Source organism: Fusarium falciforme, chromosome 7 (assembly GCF_026873545.1).
Source record: "Fusarium falciforme chromosome 7, complete sequence".
Lineage (NCBI taxonomy): Eukaryota > Fungi > Ascomycota > Sordariomycetes > Hypocreales > Nectriaceae > Fusarium > Fusarium falciforme.
Window position 1 is genome coordinate 2,132,489 of NC_070550.1, and position 20,219 is coordinate 2,152,707.

Consider the following 20,219-nt stretch of genomic DNA (forward strand, 5'->3'; position numbering starts at 1 on the left):
AGTGAGCGAGCTGGCAAGGATCAAGCTGCTAGCAGTAACTTTAGCGACAGTAATGACCCTCCTGTCCGACTTTGGCATGACGACCTACCCGATCCTACGTTCCTCCAACGCTAAGAAAGCAATGAGTAGGGTCCTCGGGATGGGCCAGCCGATTCAAGACTCGGTCCCTGTGTTCCACGTGCTTCACTCTCCAGGATGGGGTTCGAGGTTAGCCGTGGACTCTACTCCAAGATAAGGTCCCACACAGGCAGCCCGCGCCAAGCCGTGTTTGGAGCCTACAGCACACCCCTTTCCCATGTGGGACCGACCTGATGATCAGACCCTGAAGCTGCCCACCCCTCCTCTCCTCATGTGGGCCTGGCTATGGTAACTATCTATCACATCCATGTGAGGGGGTCGACACATAGCACAGTAACCTCTGTGGGGCTGATGTGCATGGGGCCCAGGCTCTTTGCCGAATACCCTCAACCGAGGCCGAGTATCATGGCCATTTCTCCCATCCACATCGGCATTTAAATAACGGGAAAGCGATACGGGTCACTGAAACTTTAATCTCCCTTGAAGGTTACAACCACGCAAACACGATTACTCATCCCTTCTCCTTTGGCCCTCAGCTCATACCAATTAAACCATGGGCGAACACATCAACGACGTTCCTTTCACCCTCAAGGATGTGCCGGTCGAGAACCAGAGGCCGATGAAAGTTATCATCATTGGGGCAGGCTTCTCAGGCATCTACACCAGCATCAGGTAGGTGCGCTTGCTTTTGAAGTCTTAGCTGGCTCTCAAGGTTCCTGGTCTACTTAAGGACTCCACGCCATTTGCTTTCTTCCCTCGTCCAGGGCTATTTGGCCCCAGATTGCCCGATATGCATGGCCTTGGCTTCCACACTTGACGCTAAAGGCCTGAGACCTTCTGTGGAGTTTCCAAATCTGGAAGATTTGCAGCAAATTCTGACATGCGAGGTCATAGGATATCTCAGCGGCTCAGAAATGTTCAGCTACAGGTATACGAACAAAATGAGGGACTTGCGGGTGTTTGGTAAGCTAAAGAGAAAAATAGCCTGTTCGGGTATGATATTGATATTGACTGTGTCCCAGGTGGTTGAACCGCTACCCAGGGCTGGCGTGCGATATCCCATGTGAGTTTACCTTGATTGTCTTAGAGGAAACAACAAGAACGATAGATGGAAAACTAACGGCCGCCTCAAAGCCTACTCTTATCAGTTCAGTTTTGCCCCGAACCCATACTGGTCCTCTCTCTACGCCCCAGGACCCGAAATTCGAGCTTATATGACGGACGTTGCTGAAAGATATGGTGCCACGCGCTATATCAAAACTTCTCACGCCGTCAAGGAGTGTATTTGGGACGCTGGAAAGAAGATCTGGTAAGCTTTCATGCAACCTTCACCTAAATACAAGAATAGAGGGCGGGATATGGGAGCTGATACCATCGATGGGTAGGAGAGTCAAGGTCCACAACATCAAGACCGACGAAGTCTTCGAGGACACAGCAAATGTCGTCATATCAGCCAAGGGCGGCTTGAACCAAATCATGTGGCCTCGGATTAAAGGCTTTGGGGATTACAAAGGAAAACTCATTCATTCTGGCCAGTGGGATGAGAGGCAAGCTCCCGAGACCCAACAACACGATCCAAAACCACTAACAGAGACATAGTGTCGATCTCCGCCACAAGCGGGTTGGCGTTATTGGCAATGGGTCCAGCGCAATTCAAATAGTGCCAGCCATTCAACCGCTCGAGGGAATCAAGGTTTGGAACTTTGCCCGAAGCCCTACTTGGGTATCGAATTCCTTTGGGGACATTGCAATGATGAAGCTTGGAAGAGAGCCTGGGAATTCAAAATGTGCGTAATAGCTAAGTTCTCAAGGGGAAGTTCAGCAACAGAGGAGCTAACTAGGAACCAACAGTCTCTCGCCGGGATCAGGAATACATGGCACGGCATCCGGACCACTACCACAAAATGCGCAAGACATTGGAGAAAGAGGCCAGCAAAAAGTACTTTTTCACTCTCAAAGACTCACCTGAACAGGCCAACGCGGTGGGAAAGTTCCAGGATTACATGAAGAAACGCCTAGAGGGCCGGCCTGATCTTTACGAAGCCATTATCCCAACATTTGCTCCTGGATGCCGCCGACTTACCCCGGGACCTGGATATCTGGAGGCCCTCAAGGAGGACAACGTTACATTCTGCAACACACCTATTCAGGAGATGTCTGAAAAGGGTCTGAAGCTCAGCACCGGAGAGGACATAGAACTGGACGTTGTGGTTTGCGCAACAGGATACAACGTCGGAGCACCACCAACGTTCACAGTGACTGGTCGCAACGGCGTGACGCTGGAGCAGAAGTGGGCACCTCACCCAGAGACATACCTCTCTGTCGCTGTGGACGAATTTCCCAACTTTCTACTCATCGGCGGACCAAACTCGGGCCTCGGCTCTGGTAGTCTCCTCAGCGTCTTTGAAGGACAAGGCGACTACGCAGTCAAGATGATTCGCAAACTACAAAAGGAGGATTACTCAACCTTTGAGGCCAGACCGGAGCGTGTTGCCGACTTTAGCCACTACATCGATGAGTACTTCAAGCGGACCGTCTACACAGATGACTGTTCGTCGTGGTATCGATCACAAACCACAGGATCACGAATCGTCGGTTTGTGGCCTGGATCGTCGGCACAGTGTCTCGAGGTCTTGCGGGCTCCGCGATGGGAGGACTATGTCTTTGACAGCGCTGATCCTACTGGAAACCTCCTGCGATGGCTTGGTGATGGATCTAGCTTGACCCTCACTGAAGGTGACCCGTCATGGTTCCTGGAGTATGAGGCTACTGATGCCCCTCTGGAAGGAAAGCCTGAGGAGAGCGAGGTTTATAGTCGTCGTCCGTTTTCTCACTAGATAACCAAGTATCTGATTTAAATACTAATTTTATTAACTTGATTATATGACTTAAAGCTATGAGACTAGAAAGTATGTTAATGGGGTACCTTAAGACGAGAATACAACATCCCTACCCTTATGCTGGCTCAAATGCGATCCTGTCTCCAGCTTCCTCTCAGTTGAGAGAACCATCCCCGTCTTATCTCCATACGTCCCTTTTTAACCAACGAACAATCAACAGGACGGAAGAACAATAACGCCGGGATCTTGATCACTGCCTTCCCCGCAATCTAAACCTCTCGAATCATGAGATTTCCAGACACAAAGACATCCTATTATCATGGCTTCTTCCGAGAACTCAGTTTCAAAACTCGTCGGCCTCTTAAGTGATCAGTCTGAAAACCCAAATTTGACCATTGTAGACACGATTCTCTTTCACCTCGGAATTGCAGACATATACGCGTTACACGCAACATGTCGATCGCTGCGTTGGCTGGTTGGTTACATGACCGACTCGCCACGTCTGCTCAACATCAACAAACAACTGGGACCCTTTGTCAAGGACCCGATGCGCTTCCGAAGTGAGCTGGGCAAGTACGATGGACTCATTGCGGGAGATTTCGTTCGAAACTTCTTCGAGTTCGGTCGTTGGGAAGTCACCACACTGCTCTTATACGTTGAACAAGGGCTCAAGTCACAAGGCTTCATCGACTATTTGCGAGATCATGAAGGGTACAGAACGCAATCACAGCAACACAGAATCTTGGAAAGAAACAAAGCTCCAGGTTTCTATATCGTCATGAAGGCTACAACCGGTCCTCCGATTATCAACCTCATTAATGAGGCCTATACGACGGCTGGCCTAAACGTGATATCCTGGAATAAAGCCTACTCACTACTCCCAATTCCGACTGTTGTGCGTCACAAGTTCTACCCTATCAAACCCTTCGACAATGCGCTCGGTCAAACACTTCGGCAACGTGCTAAATGGGGTTGGACAACTCGCGATATGCTTTGGCCGGATCAAACAACCCAATTAATTTCCCGAAAGCAGTGCCGTCAAATTGGTGGACCCCACTCGCTTGTTGTAGACCTTGGGAATGTATCTCCTGGGGATTACACTCCTGACTATGTCCTTGATGGAAGTGTCTTCTCTGTTGTGTGGGAATCGAGGGCTGGTATTCGGCGCTTATCAGTCAGTATACAGCCTGCGGTCGAGTCCACTGCACTGCGCTACACATACACAAACGGTGGAGGTGGCAAGGCTTGGAGAGCTTGGGAGAAGTTCTTGCACGACCGATTAGACCGTTGGGTCTATGTTGAGATTGCCAAGATGGGCCAGGAGCAGCGGCCACCAGGGTTCTTTTTCATGGCACCTGGTAACTACCGTGTCCCTATTCCCTCTGGCTATGAGCTCCCCGACACATGGGACTATGCAGATGATCAAATCATATCATGGTTTCAAGAGTGGGACAGGGATGAGGGGACGAATCATGGATCCTTTGGCTATTGAGCATAATCCATGTAATCAGGCAGGAGATGAAGCAATTTGTGTTTTAGTGAAAGTGTCGTATAATCGACACCACTATATCGAGAGTCTTATCGTGGTCGTCAGCCGCTTGTTCCTGTTTTATGCGGGCTAAAGCGGTATTGGCCTTATACATGCCCTGCTGTCATGGAGTAGAAACACACCTAAGTATTTGGACCCAGAGCTGGGGTGGGCTAGCAAGGAGCTGAGCTCAATGCACGGCCCGTTTCTAGAATGACAGATCCTGACTATACTTACGGAGCAGTTCTGGGTTAAACTCGGTTTTATATCCCCTTGCTACAACCATTATACAGTGGACTCTGCTGGTGGCCTTTCCTGCCAGCCTTCTCGTGCCAGCCCAGTGCGATACGATGAAATGTGCCAGCATGAAAACAGCAGTGTGTACTCAGATGAGGACGCGACAATGATTCGTACTACTATGAAATGCGCTGCAATGTGCGAGGGAGGTGTGATCCTGGCTGTGGCGCGATCGTTGAATGTCACCTGCAACGACCATAGTGACCGCAAAATGATCATATTTTCATATCCCCCGAGTTTCCAGTACATTATCGAAAAAGGTAAGAGGAGAGTAAAAACTCGAAGTGAAATCTGCCAGGTCTTTTTGTTAGTTGCAGTCGGCATGAACGAGTGTCCTTCTCACATTGATTGTTGAACGTTCCGCCAAATTCATTCAGAGGTATGGCATCAAGATCCGACAGAAAGTCGTAAGAACCGGGCCCGCTATCGTCCTCGGCAGACGCTCCTGTAGTTCCAAGGACGATACTCAGAGCTTTCGCCACTTTCCCAGCTTCCGCAGATGTCGTACTCATCTGAAGCCAAATTTTGTGCGAGATGGTTAACTGCTGTCGTATCTCTTCAGCCCTAGCTGTCTGTCCTGCAGTCTCAAATTTATCGACGTCTTGGAGGTAGAGGCAGAGCACGCTCGTCGCGAGGAGAACATCCTGATTGAAAATACGCGTGACCTTCCATCTGAGCTGACACAGACGACCAAATGGCTGAGACTCTTCGTGAAGCATCTGTTGAAAGGATAGAATCTTGAGTGCGGAATCCAAACAAATTCGTACCGACTCCCTGTCCTGCTCTTGAGGGTGTCGAATTGGATAGCTGATCAAAGCTCTCCGGTACAGGAGAATGCGTGATTTGCGGTAGGTCGTTTCTATACTTACCCGCTGGACCACAACGGTTGGGCTATCCGTGATGGGGTGTGGCATAGTTTCCCAGCGCAGCACGGGCGGAATAGCACGATTGTGCACGTCTTCGAGAAGTGCGTCGATCTTGGCGACCTCGTCGTAGGAAGGAGGATTAATATCGGTGTTGAGGTCGCAAATTAAGCCGAGAGCTGTTATCAGTCGCCCTCTTGCAATAAGAGGGAGTACCGGCGTCCATTCTGTTTCTGGCCTCGGCGGAGGCATCTCGGTCGTGTCCTCGTCAAAATCACAGTCGCGTAGATTACGGGGCGATTTTGTATCAATGTGCGTATCTGTGGCACTTCGAGGAAGGCCCATCTCTAAGGAGATGACGAGATCCAATTGAAGGATTGTAGTCCAGATGCGTCTGCGCATCTCACACTCGAATGGAGATATTCCAGGAAAGTGATCTGGGTCCCGATGATAGCCCATGCGCATTGCAAGATGAAGTATCATACCGATCGAAAGCCAGCCATCGGTAGCGCCATCTTTCAAGAGTATGAACTCTCCGGTAAGGACCGTTATGAGGGTTTCCAGGATATATGGTCCTCCCGTTGTATACCTGGCCAGAATAAGACACTGAACGGCCTTCTCCCGGAAGCCATCCTTCATGGTGAGATATTCCGCCTTGAGCGATTCGGCTCGTCCGTCGGGGAAGTCGATAGCGAAGGTCTGCAACTGCGCAGCAATATATAACATAGAGAACATGAGACCGATCCACGCAATGGAAGTTGTAGACGGATCTTCCCAGAAAGTTTCGTACTGGTCAAATGTCAGACTGTTCGTGATCGGCCAGGTCAGAAAGAACCCACCTCTCGTAGAAACTTCTTGCCATGGATAAGATCTACAACACAGTCAGTGGCTCTGGGAGTAGAAAGAGAGTTCGGGTGTACTGACACGGAGTGATGATGTAGGAATCAAAGTGAAGGGCCATAAGGCGGTCAACGACTGGACGAGGAGGAACAGCAGCCAGGATCTCATCTCGAGTTGCATGACGATTCGGGCCATAGAATAATTGTGAACCAGGCGGAGTCTTGCTGTCAATGACCAAGTCCTCCTTGAGTCCTCTGATCTTGGTAAGAACGGCCTCCCAATGGACACTCTGGACATAGCTGGTCCCAGACTCACGCACCTCTAGGGTGCCAGGGTCTGCCGGGGATTCAGCTTCATCTTGGGATTTCTTTGGTCTTGGGATCTCAGGGAACACATCTGCGAGTGATGGCGAGCTTGGTCTCGGCGATTTCGGTGCGGGTGGACTTGGGAGTGGTTGGCCTTTCATGAGCGTCACGACAAGGTTCTCGAGTTCAGAGATTCTGCCATGGAGGCTGGTGGACTGTTGGGACCGCTGAGCATCGGGCGTGGAGGAAGATGACGTCGCATAATTGCAGGAGTTGGTGAGGCCACGCCTTGAGCAAGCTCCGCATGGGTGGTGTCGGTCGCACCTCAGCCTGGCAAAGTAGGGTTAAGCGTGCACGACTTTGGGACGGCGATCGAGTACGTACTTTCGGTGTCTGCAAGGGTCGCAGGAAAGCTGGACTTTGTCTCTGCGTCGATTTGGCGGCGGACGCGGACGCGGACGCGGAGCATCGTCGGCCATGGTGTGATTAGATTGGGGTGCTAGCGGAGCTCAACCTCGTCCACGGAGGGTGGGCAATCTGGGATGCCCAAAGCGGAATTGAGTCCTGGTCTGCTCTCAAACAGTTTCACAGCCACTTCACCCAAGAGAAGGAAGATGTCTAGCGGCGCAAACCGAGAGGCAATGGAGATAGCAACGACCATCCGACCCTCCGTCTGACCCTCCGCGTCAATCCTCCGTGTCGACCATCCGTGCGGACATAAGCAGGTTTAACTCCGCATTGACATACCATGTTACCAAATTAATAGCTGGTGAAATTAGCTAGACGTTACCCAAAGAACTATACTACCTTTAAATATAGAGCAAGTAATAACGAAATATAAAACCAAACAGGCTTTTGAGGTTCTAACCCTTTTTATTTTATCAAGAAAAGCCTGGCAGCAGTGGACAAACACGTACCGATACCCCAGAGCCACACCACCCTCGACAGCATATCATGGCAGCCGACTTGGAATCCGCCCACGAGAAGCCGGCCTTATTGGAAGACGGTCACCATGACCAGCAATCCAACGAGTCTGACCAGACAGCAATTGAACAAGAACAAGAGACAAAGGACAATGTCGTCGACTGGGATGGGCCAGACGATCCGCAAAACCCCCGAAACTGGCCAGAATGGAAACGCATGACCCAAGTCGTCCTCGCCAGCGCTTTCTTGCTCACTGCGTAAGGCTCCTTTGGTGAAGCAAATCCAGTACTAACTGATACACATATAGCAACCTCGCCGCGACAATGTTTGCACCTGGCGCTGCCGCGCTTGCCAAGGAATTCCAAATCACCAGTTCAACCATTGTCAGTCTCACCGTGTCCATTTACCTCTGCGGCTTCGCCGTTGGGCCAATGTTCATTGCACCGCTATCCGAACTGTATGGACGCCTTGTCATCTATCACACCTGCAATGTCATTTACATTGGCTTCATCATCGGATGTGCTCTGAGCAAAAACACGGGCATGTTTCTCGCTTTTCGATTCATTGCTGGATGTGCTGCTTCGGGCCCATTGACAGTTGGTGGAGGAACAGTCGCCGACGTCGTCCCACCAGCTCAACGTGGGAGGGTAATGTCTCTGTGGATGATAGGACCACTTTTGGGACCAGTAGGTGGCATTATCCCAGGCAAACCGTAATGATGCTGATAATAATCAAGGTCTTGGGCCCAATTATTGGTGGCTTCGTGTCCGAATCAATTGGCTGGCGATGGACTTTTTGGATCATCACAATCCTAGTGAGTAGAGCATAACCCCTAGTATTCTCAAGTCGCTGACTGTTTGGCCTAGGCAGGATTATCGTTTATCATATCAATCTTCTTCCTCCGCGAGACCAACGCCACCGTCCTGCTAAAGTGGAAAGCTGCTCGCCTCCGCAAAGAAACTGGCAATGGTGCTCTTGTTTCCAAGATGGACAATGGCCTAACCCCCCGCCAGCTATTCCTCCGCGCTATTACTCGGCCAACGAAGCTTCTCTTCCTGTCGCCGATCGTACTTCTTCTCTCCCTTCTGTGCGCCTTCGTTTTCGGCCTCCTCTTCATCCTGTTCACCACTTTTCCCACCGTCTTTGAGGAGCAATACCACTTCTCCGCGGGCATTTCTGGCTTGTCATATCTCGGCGTTGGAATCGGAATGATCGTCTCGCTCGGAGCCTACGCCACCGTGAGCGACAAGCTGCAAAAGGCACTTGGAGATTCGCCCAAACCTGAAGGACGCCTAAAGCCCATGATATGGGCCATGCCGGCCGTACCTATCGGCATCTTCTGGTATGGCTGGGCAGCCGAGAAGCAGACTCACTGGATCGTACCGATCCTCGGCACCTCCTTGTTTGGATTCGGCTTTCTCTGGATCATAACGCCAACTCAGCTCTACTTAGTGGATGCTTTTGGCCCTGAGGCTGCCGCCTCGGCGTTGGCTGCGAACGTGATTCTGCGACTTCTTTTCGCAGCCTTCATTCCTTTGGCAGGGCCATCTTTGTACGCAGACCTAGGACTTGGGTGGGGTAACAGTGTCCTAGGTTTTATAGGCGTGGCTTTTCTTCCAGTGCCACTCTTATTCTATCGTTACGGAGGGTGGCTTAGGGAGCGTTTTGCTGTCAAGCTATAACATTCCATGTTGAAAAGTCCCTTTTGCATACAGTTGAGACTTGGGTATTCCAGATGTCAGTTCCTTCCCCTCATCATAATGGACGCAAGGGAGTAGAGTAGTTGTGTCAGGCCAGACGTCACTGAGGGCTTAAATGTCTAAAATCGAAAAACGGGGAACATAGTCCGGGAAGAGGTTATAGTAATTCATGTTATATATATATGCATGTAGATAGATAGATAGTCTCATATTTAGGTATACTTTCCTACTTTATAATATCTCTATACCTCTAGAGGAACACAAAGGCACTTTTATTTATCCCTGCGTATTACTCTTGTTGTGCACATTATGCAGCACGACTAGGACAAACTTTAGTCCGGCCGATATCGCTTCAAAATACGGATAGAAGCGGCAAACAAGGAAGAGGCGAGGGGCGAAAATTTGACTGACCCAGGAGTAAGAACATTTTGACTTGCAAAAAACTCCAGAATAACTCAATTAACTGCCGCCATGTCGTACGGCACAATCAAGACCCCGACTCCGGCATCAAATACTCCGGAAGCCTCCCCCCTTCTTGCCGCCAATGGGAACCCTGCGGCGTCCGATGACGCCTTATCAGGCCCTGAGACAAGCCAACAGGAGTCTCAGAATGATAACAACCTGTGGGTAACTCTCAAGTCGATCTACAACAACAACATTGGGCTTTTCCTCGTCTTTTTGGCACAAATGTTTGGGTCTATTGTGAGTGAAATGACACTGCGGCAATCGCGGAGAAACTTCATGATGTACTAACAGATACAGATGACCATGACAACGCGATTGTTGGAAACAGGCTTTGAAACAAAGTATCATGCCTTGCAAGTCATCTTCGTGCGCATGCTTGCCACTGCAGTCGCCGGATCTCTAGGCATGTGGTACAAGAAAGTTCCTGGCTTCCCCTTTGGCCCACGGGAGGTCAGGGGATTGTTGGCTTTACGAGGCTTTGCCGGAACTGCCGGGTTGATTGGCCTATACTGTAAGTCAATGCATGTGGATAAACCAGTCGAAACACCATGTTCTAACAGTCTCGCTCAGATTCGCTATCGTACCTGGCCATCTCTGACGCAACCGTCATCACTTTCCTTGTCCCTACAATGACGGCATTCATCTCTTGGGTCGCGTTACATGTATGTCAAACAGGCGACTTTGCATCCAGAACTTCTTACCAACTCTTGTCGATAGGAACCCTTCACTGTCAAGGAAGCTGCTGCCGGCTTCATCGCCTTCACAGGCGTGCTCTTCGTCGCCCGGCCAGCCTTCTTATTTCCCGAAGGCCCCAATGCATCGGCATTGTCTGCTGGTGTAGAATTCATGGTTCCCGGTGTAACCGTTCAAGGGGGCATCCTTCCACCGCCAGAGGTGACGCCCACTGAGCGTGCAATCGCCATCATGTGCTCCATCTTTGGTTCTTTTGCAGCGGCAACAGCATACAGCACAATCCGCGCGATTGGGAAGCGAGCGCACTCTCTCGTGAGCGTCAACTACTTTGCCACTCTGGCGACTGTTAGCTCGTTCCTCATCATCATGATCCATCCTAATCTCCAATTCGAGATCCCCAAAAGCACCATCGAGTGGTATGTGGTCCGAAGTTGATAACTTGCCTTTATCCAGGGCTAGCGGCTGACGTTAACAGGGTTCTCCTCCTTTCCATCGGAGTCTCGGGTTTCTTGCTTCAGGTCCTTTTGACAGAAGGGCTGCAGAGGGAAAAGGCTGGCAGAGCCACAAATCTCATCGTAAGTTTCCTACAGACTACAGAAACTAGCAAAAGCAATCTAATTCAGGCACCAGTACGTTCAAATGGTCTTTGCACTCATCATTGAGCGCGTCGTCTGGGGAACCACACCTCCCGTAACGAGCTTTGTCGGCAGTGCCCTGATCATTGGGGCTGCCATTTGGGTAACGTTACAGAATAAAGCGCCTGTGGAGCAAACGAGGCTACTAGACGAAGAAAGGAGACCCTGAAACTTAGCTGCCTGCAATAGCGGTTTTGTCAGCATTCCTGGTATCCAATCCTGCTGATATTGAAGGGTGCCAAGACTGTCTTTCGCACAGTGGGTTGCGGACATATTGTTAACAGATACATGGAAGACTTGTTCTTGGATATATCTCCAAGAACACCAAGTACATTAGATACCATAGACGTTACTGCGTTCTTTCGCCCGAAATAACGTACTGACCAGAGTTGGTCGCTGCTCTTGTGTCACCTTTTCAAGCTCACCAGTGTCACGTAAGAACTCTATTGCAACCCCTTTCCCGCTAGGCATGCTGGCCTCACAAGGAGCTCACACCAATTATTATGGTCACTGGAAAGCACTGTGCGACAACATGGGTTTATCAAAGACCCGAAAACTGTCGGCTGCGTGTTGCCAGGATGATTCGCTGTGGCGGGACAACAGTACCTAACGTTACAGTGTCAAGTGTTTGAAGGGTGGGAACCCATTGCCACAAAGGGCGAAACTGAGCGCGGAGCGAATCATGTCTCTCCAATTTCCATCAATGCATCCTCAAACGCAAGGCAACGCTGGCCCCCTGCTGTGTATCCCCACATGTTCACCCAGATATGCTTATCCGCGTATCCCGAGCCTCACTGCAGGGCCAAGATGCCTCAGCTGAACCCTCCTTCAGCTCAAGGGACGGAGCCGGCAGTTGTCCGCCACCCCGGCCCCGCACCTCCGTGACTGGCCTCACCTGCAAGTCTGCTGACAGCCAAGACTCCAGCCTCATGAGAGTCTCTCCGAGCCGCGCGGTTATTCTATAAGTCGGGCTTCATTCCCGCTCGTGCATCAAGTGCCAACCTTCTTGCCCTTGTGTTCGCCACTTGGGTTTCCGCGATCCTCACGACAAGGGCCAAGATGAGGGGAATCAAGTACGCGATGGCTTCCAGTGCGACCCCAATTCGGGCTTGGGGGTTGCTTTGAGTCGGGAGAAAACCCGCCCGTGCATTGAATTAAGGCCGGGGGATTGGCTCTTTTTCTATCCTGTCAACTCTAAGGCGTCGCGCCCGGTTTCACCGGATGAGGAAAGACGATGAAGATCGAGATACCATCGACGATGTAAACATCGACGAGGCTACGAGAAGAAATGAATCGGTATAAAACTTGATGGCCTCGTCAAGTTGGAGTGGCGTTTGTTAAGCAGTATCAAGCACATCCTCCCATCTCCCATCCTCAAAACATCCCTCACGACATCAAACTACCGACTCAAACTAGCCAAAATGAAGTTTCCGTCTCTGCTCGCCGCAGCAATGCTCCCCGCAGCCATCATCGGCAAAAAGGACTCAGGCTTCAAGTACGAGCGACTGGAGAAGGACGACGCCGTGAGTTACACCACCAAGCTACCCTGGCCTCCTTTACTGACTTTGTCAAGGTCCTCCTTATCGTGGATATCCAGGAGGGTCTGATTAACGTCGTGAGGGACTTTGATCCCCTTCTCTACCACCACCAGGCTATCGCGCATGCAGCCATTGCAGAAGCCTTTGACATCCCAGTCGTCATCACCACTTCAGCCGACTCAGGTATGCAATTTTCTCCACTCCGAATGGGGGTCAAACCTTGCTCTGAGACAGTGACTAATGTGTGCTTCAGGCCCCAACGGCCCGCTTGTCCGCGAGATTAAAGAGATGCATCCCAACGCCCCCCTCATCCAGAGACAAGGCGAGATCAACTCGTGGGACAGCGAAGAGTTCCGCAATGCAGTGATAGCAACCAACAGAACTCAAGTTATCGTTGCTGGCATCGTAACAGACGTGTGCACCACATTCCTTGCCCTTTCTCTCCGTGAGGAGGGTTTTTCAGTCTGGGCCAACGTTGAGGCATCAGGCACTAGCTCAATTCTGGTTCGCGAGGTTGCCAACGATCGCATGGCAAGGGCTGGTGTGCAGACTGTCAGCCTGTATACCATTATTGGAGAGCTGATGCGTGATTGGCGAAACGTTCCTGGTGCCGAGAAGATCTTCCCCTGGTCTGATAAGTACATGCCTCTCTGGGGTCACCTTATCCGAGCCCACGGTTATGCAGTCACCAACGGAACTCTTTCTCCTGGACAGGAAGGGCTTCTCTAAACAGGATTAGCGGAGCGGCAAGGTTGTAAGCAAGCAGGCATGGGAGTTGCGCGCCGCCATTGTTCCATGTCTGAGCCGGCTCACACATTTCAGTGTCTCTTTGGCCAATGTGAAGGCGCTTCGCCCCGAGAGGAGCAAGATGCAGGTTGGATGGCACAAAATTTCACTTCTTTAATCGCCCCATGTCGATTCCTCACAAGGCGATCTTTTTACACGTATTTATTTAGCTTCAACTCCCAACAGTCGACAAGGCGCAAAGTCATGTCACTTGGCTGCGAAGGATCGAGTATTTAGCCATCAATAAATAGCTGCATCAAAGTCTTTCATGATCTAGCAAGCCATCCAATCCCATAAAGAACTCTGTAGTCATAAATATCGGTTTAGCCAAGTGCCGGCATGACAAGCTTGTTGCCGCCATTCGCACTAATAGCAGCACCATTGACCCAACGGCCCTCCTCACTAGAAAGGAATCCAACAATGTATGCGATATCCTCAGGGACCCCAATTCTATTCGCGGCCGAAGTGTCTCGAATCTGCGCGTCAAAATATCCCGGTGGCATCAAGTCCTTGCTGGCCTTAATCGAATCCGTGAGGGTCAACCCCACAATTACACTGTTAAAGGTGGCGTGGGACTCCTTGGAAAAGGCCTCGGCAAACGAGCGGGTGTAGCTCTGAAGGGCGGTCTTGCTAGCCCCATATGTCATGGTGGGATCAGCATTGGCTTGGTAGGCGAGAACGCTTGAGATGTTGATGACACGACCTCCGTAGGCTGGGAGATGAGGCAGAAGCGCAGTGGTGAGTGTGACCGGGGCGTAAACATTTCCCTGCATCACGTCAAGGAAACTCTGAAGAGTAGTCTCCTTGACAGGAAGAACCCTCGAATGATCGGTCAAGACGGCGTTGTTGACGAGGATATCGATGGTGGTGGTGTTGAGTCGTTCAAGAGCTTGGGCGATGAGCTTGGGGCCGAATTCGGGGTCAAGTGCATCCGCCTGAATTGCAACTGCTTCCTTCACTCCCAGGCCTCGGCATGTTTCGAGAGTAGCCTCAGCGGCTTGGGCATTGGTGGCATAGGTGATTGCCAGCTTGGTGAGGCCTTTACGGGAGAGATGAATAGCGATGGCTTGTCCGATGCCACGGGAGCCTCCAGTCACAATGGCCGTCTTGTCAGCCAGGGACCAAGGAGCGTCGAAAGAGGGGGGCGAGGTCATTATGATAAAGTCTTGAGTGCGATAGCTCTTGGTGTTGAGTGGAAATTTGAAAGTTGATGAGTGTCTGAGCCTCTTCTTGGGGATGGCATCTGGACTTATTTATACAAGAATCACATGTCTAAAACACAACACGACGCATAGTCTTTCGACTTGGCGCCTGATAGCTCCAAGCGTCTATCAACCGGAGCGTGCATCGCCAGGGTTAAGCGGAGCGGACAACGGAGTTGGAGTGGAGAAGCGGAATGGCATTCCATCGTAGGCAAAGAGCTGCGGTCGGCCTGGTTTGGGGTGAGGCTCGCGAGCCGACAGTGCCATGTTCTGCTAGACTACCGGTCAGAAGGCCACTTGGTGCAGTGGCATTAAGGAATCCCGAGTGAGGGGTAAGGCTAACTTCAGATTTTTTGCTAGCAATGGTAGCTAGGTCTGAACTCACAGAATTCACGGGGTGGCTGCAAGGGGGTATGGAGCTCGCGGGCCCGAGAATCATCCCGGAAACCCGAAAAGCGTGATACGGATCTTGGGTCAGTTCAACACCGAACAGGGAGGGTCTTGGATCATGGGATTTAGGCGCGATTGAGCTTGCTACAGAATGATAATACTCCTCTCACACATACACTTGTCAAGCCATGTTTGAGTCTGTTCCTTTATAAAAATTTCCTTTCCACAATGTTTCAGTCGCAGCCAAATTGTAGCTCTAAAGAAATCTCAAATATCTAATTGACTGTGCACTTGACTCGGTAGTGCATGTACATGAGACCAAATACCTACCTCTACGCTACCGCTCATTCAATCCAGCGGACTGTTGCATAATCCAGTCTTAACTCCATTATCACCGAATGAAAGACTCCATCATACGCGCTAGACAGAATTGACTCCCGTCCAGACGGGACATATTTGACAAGATCCGACAATCGGTGTGATTCCGGAGACTTACATGTATTTTTCGTTTTCCAATACGAGCAAAACCCCTGACATGGCCTGACTTGTGCACAAAACAAATTTTAATCCTTTCCGGGAAAGGCATAGCGTGCATCAATGCTGTCATGGAGAAGCGGCACGTTTTAGCTCAAGCAACGAATCATACTGCTGCGCCGGAGCAATGACAAATGTCTCAAGAGGGTGCAAAGCCAAACAATGGAAACGGACTTAAGTGCTTAAGCCCGCAATTGATCAAGGCAATATCACTAAATCACAAGTGACGCGGTGCGGTGGACGTCAAGGGAGTTCAAAAGGACATATGTCTCCGAAGGCGGCACAATTCTATCCCGATTTCAAGCACTTCGACTCCGCAGTCCATCTCCCAGTACTGGATGCTCGCCTATTCGCCAGGCTAGTTTCTTGAGTGAATTATAAGGAGAGGTCCTTTCACCTGTTTGTGCGGCCGACTGGTGCCCACACAAGACCGTACACCAAACTTGGATAGCATTAATAGATAGACAAACAAAGTGACAATCGCCACATAGAATAAGCCACTTATCCCGATTCCCCTTGGCAGCTTCTACCCATATCCCAGAAATTGTGCAGTAATTTACGGGTACCTCTTAAGGGCATATCACTCATGTGCTTATTGCTAGTTTATCAAAGGACACTCTCCAACCCTATGGCCTAAAGCAATAGCTCTATAGTAATAGTCGTAGTCATGTCTAGCCAAGACCTCTTCATAAATGAACCGTCATCTTGCACCTGCGAGTCTTTTGCATCCATATCAGATCGATCAATATGTAGTGTCCGTTACAGATAGACCGTCCCAGTGCAAATATCTAAGATGAGATATTCACCAAGTTTCTCCCTGTTTTATGAAATTGCATAAGGTTATGCCAAATCCACCGCCAGCCGTACAAAGAAGATCACGTGGACTTGTAAATGCTCCAGTAATGGGGTCATGTGATCGCGTCACACGTGCAACTACCAGCCCCCTCCTCGCTTGGTACTAAAAGAGACATGGATCAAGCCCCAAGCACAGCCACAGAGATGAGCCACCCATATCTCTTCAAACCACAGGCTACCTACTCTGTACCTAGGCATGGAACCGGGCTTGTTAGATTAGACATGATGTGGCCGGCTAGGAATAGATAAATATTTAGGTTCTCAAGCGCTTTTCCCCTCTCTCCTCCTTAGCACTTGTTGTCAACAAAACACTGGTTGTACTCTTTTATCTTTCTGCCCTGAACTAAGCCGTTGGAGAACAAAGGGCACAGCTTTGGGAATGATGCAAGTTTCACTGCCACCTTGCGTGTAATCCAGGAAAAAAGTATGTAGAGAATTGCTTACTGAGGAACTCGCATACATGATACGCTCCTAATGTCATGTAATACATCTGTATTCAGGAGTGTGAATAACCTCATGGCGTTGGTGCAAAATGTAGGGTAGCATAATTTTTCCAATGGCGAAGTGGTTCTTGGCCCGTGGATCCACTTCTCTTGACTCTTGATTGGTCAAGAACCGCGAGCCAATCAAAGCATATGAGAACTTGGAACCATATATAAGGGACTTACACCACTTTCACTGCGAGTTGACTCTGACTTCTTTCCATTTTTAGACCTCATTAATGCATTAACTATTCTGAAAAAAATCTTTTCAATCATAAAATCTTCAAGAGATCAACCTATCATCAACCCATTGACTCACTATGCCTCGTATGGCAGGTCTCGCTCTCCATGACTCCCCCGCCACCGGCCCTACCTGGAAGGCTAACCGGGGAACCCGGGAACTGTCAAACGCTGGTCTGGTCTGAGACCTTTTGAACGGGGTGTGAGTGCTAGAAGATCAACTGGGAGCCAATGAGCCCTGAACTGACATTTTCGCATAGGAGCAGGGGAGAATTTTTTTCCCCCTGCGTGAGCGGTTCTGTCGCATGCCTCACCGTGGAGGCGATGGCATCCAGCTTTGTAGCAAGGTGAGCTCTTCCAATAACTATTATCCAGAAATGAACTGACAGTCATTACTTAGGATGGCTTGTTCTCTGGGTATGCGAATTTGCAGGTGCACATTCGCCTGGCGCACAAGGGGGTGGTTGCGCCCGCTCACAAGGGCGCCAGTACCTAAGCTGAGATTGACGACGCCAGCAGTACGTTTACACGCTGCAGATTTCTACCAAGTATCGGCTGACTTGTATTCAGATTACTACACTCTCCTCGTTGCTCGACTTACTGGCGCCGATGGCGGTGAGGGTGAGATCATCACCCCTCGTAAGGCCAGCGGTGAAAATGAAGTTGTTTACAGTGTCAGAGGGGAGTTTATGCATAAATTATACATTGCCAACCAAACGCCAAATTAAAATTAGTCTAAGTAAGTCTTTCCATGGGCGGCAGAGACTTGTCCCAGATGGACTTTAGCCAGTCACAACTTAATACCCATGGGTTCAATATCATTTTGGAACTTGCACCCGTTGCTCAAGGCTAGCACTGCATTTCTCGTGAGCGGCAGGCCCTAGACAAGGGCACAAGTCACTTCGTTTAACCGCTGTCTCAAGGGCATGCACTGTTCCTACCTCGCCGGAGCAATGCGTAGCCGATGTTGAGGAGCACTGACGTTTTGCTTTGCATATTTTGAAGCGTTGAAGCATTTTTTGTATGTGATTCAGTGCAAGCAGGTATCTTCGGCGGATGCAACAAGCTATCCTAGCACAAATATGGGATACCGATACCCCTTCATCATCTCTCTGATGTCAACCCTACGACCACTACCCTGCTGAATAGCTAAGGCATCCTTGAGGAAATTGAACGCCCGCTTTAGATGTTCCCCCATCTCGCTCATCTTTTGAAACCTCTCAAGAATCCATTCCCGATGGAGCAGATCATCCGTCTCTAGTCCAGCCAAAAAGAGTGGCCACGCAATCTTCCTTAATCCATCGTCGCCCCAGTGACTGCGCAGCTGGAATGCCAACCTCATGATTTCTGCAAGGAGAAACCGCTGCCTTTTCCCTTGCCCGAGAGGTGAGTTTGGCTGTGTGATGCGGAGGAATTCGAGTTGGATGGCGTAGAAGATGGGAACGATGTATCGAATATTGGCGACGAGTCTTTGGCTGTGATCTGTTTCTGTGCACAACTCGCGAGACACTTCCAACAGCTCTGCGTAGGTATAATTGGCGTTTCTAATCGCGGCAGAAACACTTGCTGCCTGCTGTTGAAACTCGTTTGATGAAATGTCAGAAATAGTAGCTAGTTCGGCCACCATGAAGCGTAGTAGGTTGCAGACGGTCAAGAGATTGTAAATGTTGCGATTTTGAAGATCATCCAGGAGTTCGGCTTGGGGATATGTGTGGCCCCAGGCAACGCGGTATAACGGGTTCGAGTAGCGGTGCATGCACATGTAACTCTGTAGAGGGGAGAGCGGAGGAGGCCCAAAAGGGTCATTCAGATTGGCGCCACTATCCTCCTGTTGTGTTTCAGATAGGAGAGACATCAGGGTCCTATTGAAGTGACCACCTGCCCCTGTGGAAGCTGCGGCAGCATCAGATCCAGAGATCCATACCAGCATACGGGCCGAGTATAACGAAAGCATCGGCCTTGTATCTGAGCCAGACCTTCGTGTCAGAGCACAAGCTGGCGCATCCGCGTCGTGGTCCGATGTTGGGAACCGGAGAAGCTTGTTCATACGGTGCTGAAGAAGAGAAGCTGCCCCCTTGATATGATTGGTACAGCCCTGGCTCTGCGAGTGCCCGAATTGCTGCTCGTACAAAATCATGAGCCATAGAGTCGTGAGGAGGGAATCGAAGTCTTCGCATGGCTCTTCGCGGCCGACGGCATCTGCCAAGAGACGCAAGGCAGATGAGTAGTGGTAGGTCGGTCGCTGGCTGGATTTCGGCGATGGATTGGGACGTCTTAGGTCCATATCACCAAAGCTCAGCGCTAGAGCCATGTGCATCACCATCGGGTCCTCTTGGGCAAGATTAAACATGATGGAAATACATGAGTATTCCTGGTTCTTGGTATGATGAAGGCTGGCGAATGCCGTTCGGAAATACCGAATAGCTTCATGGTCGGTTTGGGCCAGGGAGAGCGAGCAGGGGGCATCGCTAGGAGGAGCCAGAGTGGTTGCAGGGGAAAGCGGATCCGGGTGTCTTAGTATTACAGGAGGACTTGGCGTCGATCTGGATGCCTTCGACTTCCGAGACCTTGGGCGATAATCGCAAAAGAGGCCAAGCCGGGCGCATCTCCCGCAGATGGGACGTCTCTCGTCGCAGCGCTTCTTCGCGGCCTTGCCCCGACAGGTCCAGCATCCGTTCCTCGACCGGGGTTTGCTGCGGGGAGCTGGCACATGCTGCAATAGAGCACAAGACCCATCTGTCTCAATGCCGGGGATGTCTGACTCCATCTTGTTGACTGGTGCTAGGTATTGATTGAGTCAGAGTGAAGGAGGATGTTCAAGGAAACGGAACAGGAACCGATGGGCAAAAGATAGCCGACCAGCGGCTCTGTCGGCAACCAGGTCCGTCTTATCAAGGGCGTTTTGCTATTTCTAGTTAGAATTCATTGATAAGAGGGACCAAGTGATTGGAGAATGGTGCCGCTAAGTTAATCCTAGTTCCCCGAACCTCACGGCAACTAATGTCGGGAATAGACATGGAGCGC

The 20,219-nt window shown here is 50.5% G+C and overlaps 7 protein-coding genes across 7 annotated transcripts; 4 read left to right on the plus strand and 3 right to left on the minus strand.

Moving 5' to 3' along the window:
* Window positions 1-631: 631 nt before the first annotated feature.
* Window positions 632-4,410, plus strand: NCS54_00927600 (Hypothetical protein; the record flags this gene model as incomplete). The annotated part of the gene is made up of 8 exons (XM_053154628.1): window positions 632-750; window positions 973-1,041; window positions 1,101-1,141; window positions 1,213-1,387; window positions 1,464-1,556; window positions 1,678-1,865; window positions 1,930-2,898; window positions 3,320-4,410. 8 exons carry the CDS (start codon window positions 632-634, stop codon window positions 4,408-4,410), a joined length of 2,745 nt encoding a protein of 914 aa, XP_053010603.1.
* A 556-nt stretch (window positions 4,411-4,966) lies between these two features.
* On the minus strand, window positions 4,967-7,220 carry NCS54_00927700 (Zn(2)-C6 fungal-type domain-containing protein; the record flags this gene model as incomplete). Its single annotated transcript, XM_053154629.1, has 5 exons — window positions 4,967-5,043; window positions 5,087-6,395; window positions 6,446-6,477; window positions 6,531-6,782; window positions 7,136-7,220. 5 exons carry the CDS (start codon window positions 7,218-7,220, stop codon window positions 4,967-4,969), a joined length of 1,755 nt encoding a protein of 584 aa, XP_053010604.1.
* A 485-nt stretch (window positions 7,221-7,705) lies between these two features.
* On the plus strand, window positions 7,706-9,357 carry NCS54_00927800 (MFS domain-containing protein; the record flags this gene model as incomplete). The annotated part of the gene is made up of 4 exons (XM_053154630.1): window positions 7,706-7,932; window positions 7,983-8,361; window positions 8,412-8,489; window positions 8,542-9,357. 4 exons carry the CDS (start codon window positions 7,706-7,708, stop codon window positions 9,355-9,357), a joined length of 1,500 nt encoding a protein of 499 aa, XP_053010605.1.
* A 489-nt stretch (window positions 9,358-9,846) lies between these two features.
* On the plus strand, window positions 9,847-11,337 carry NCS54_00927900 (Hypothetical protein; the record flags this gene model as incomplete). The annotated part of the gene is made up of 6 exons (XM_053154631.1): window positions 9,847-10,077; window positions 10,138-10,351; window positions 10,411-10,502; window positions 10,558-10,949; window positions 11,009-11,108; window positions 11,164-11,337. The coding sequence occupies 6 exons, from the start codon at window positions 9,847-9,849 to the stop codon at window positions 11,335-11,337; spliced, it is 1,203 nt and encodes a 400-aa protein (XP_053010606.1).
* Window positions 11,338-12,589: 1,252 nt separating this feature from the next.
* NCS54_00928000 (Isochorismatase domain-containing protein) lies at window positions 12,590-13,435 on the plus strand (the record flags this gene model as incomplete). The annotated part of the gene is made up of 3 exons (XM_053154632.1): window positions 12,590-12,691; window positions 12,742-12,889; window positions 12,960-13,435. 3 exons carry the CDS (start codon window positions 12,590-12,592, stop codon window positions 13,433-13,435), a joined length of 726 nt encoding a protein of 241 aa, XP_053010607.1.
* Window positions 13,436-13,815: 380 nt separating this feature from the next.
* On the minus strand, window positions 13,816-14,646 carry NCS54_00928100 (Hypothetical protein; the record flags this gene model as incomplete). Its single annotated transcript, XM_053154633.1, has 1 exon — window positions 13,816-14,646. The coding sequence occupies one exon, from the start codon at window positions 14,644-14,646 to the stop codon at window positions 13,816-13,818; it is 831 nt and encodes a 276-aa protein (XP_053010608.1).
* A 3,615-nt stretch (window positions 14,647-18,261) lies between these two features.
* On the minus strand, window positions 18,262-19,545 carry NCS54_00928200 (Hypothetical protein; the record flags this gene model as incomplete). Its single annotated transcript, XM_053154634.1, has 1 exon — window positions 18,262-19,545. The coding sequence occupies one exon, from the start codon at window positions 19,543-19,545 to the stop codon at window positions 18,262-18,264; it is 1,284 nt and encodes a 427-aa protein (XP_053010609.1).
* Between the last annotated feature and the right edge of the window lie 674 nt (window positions 19,546-20,219).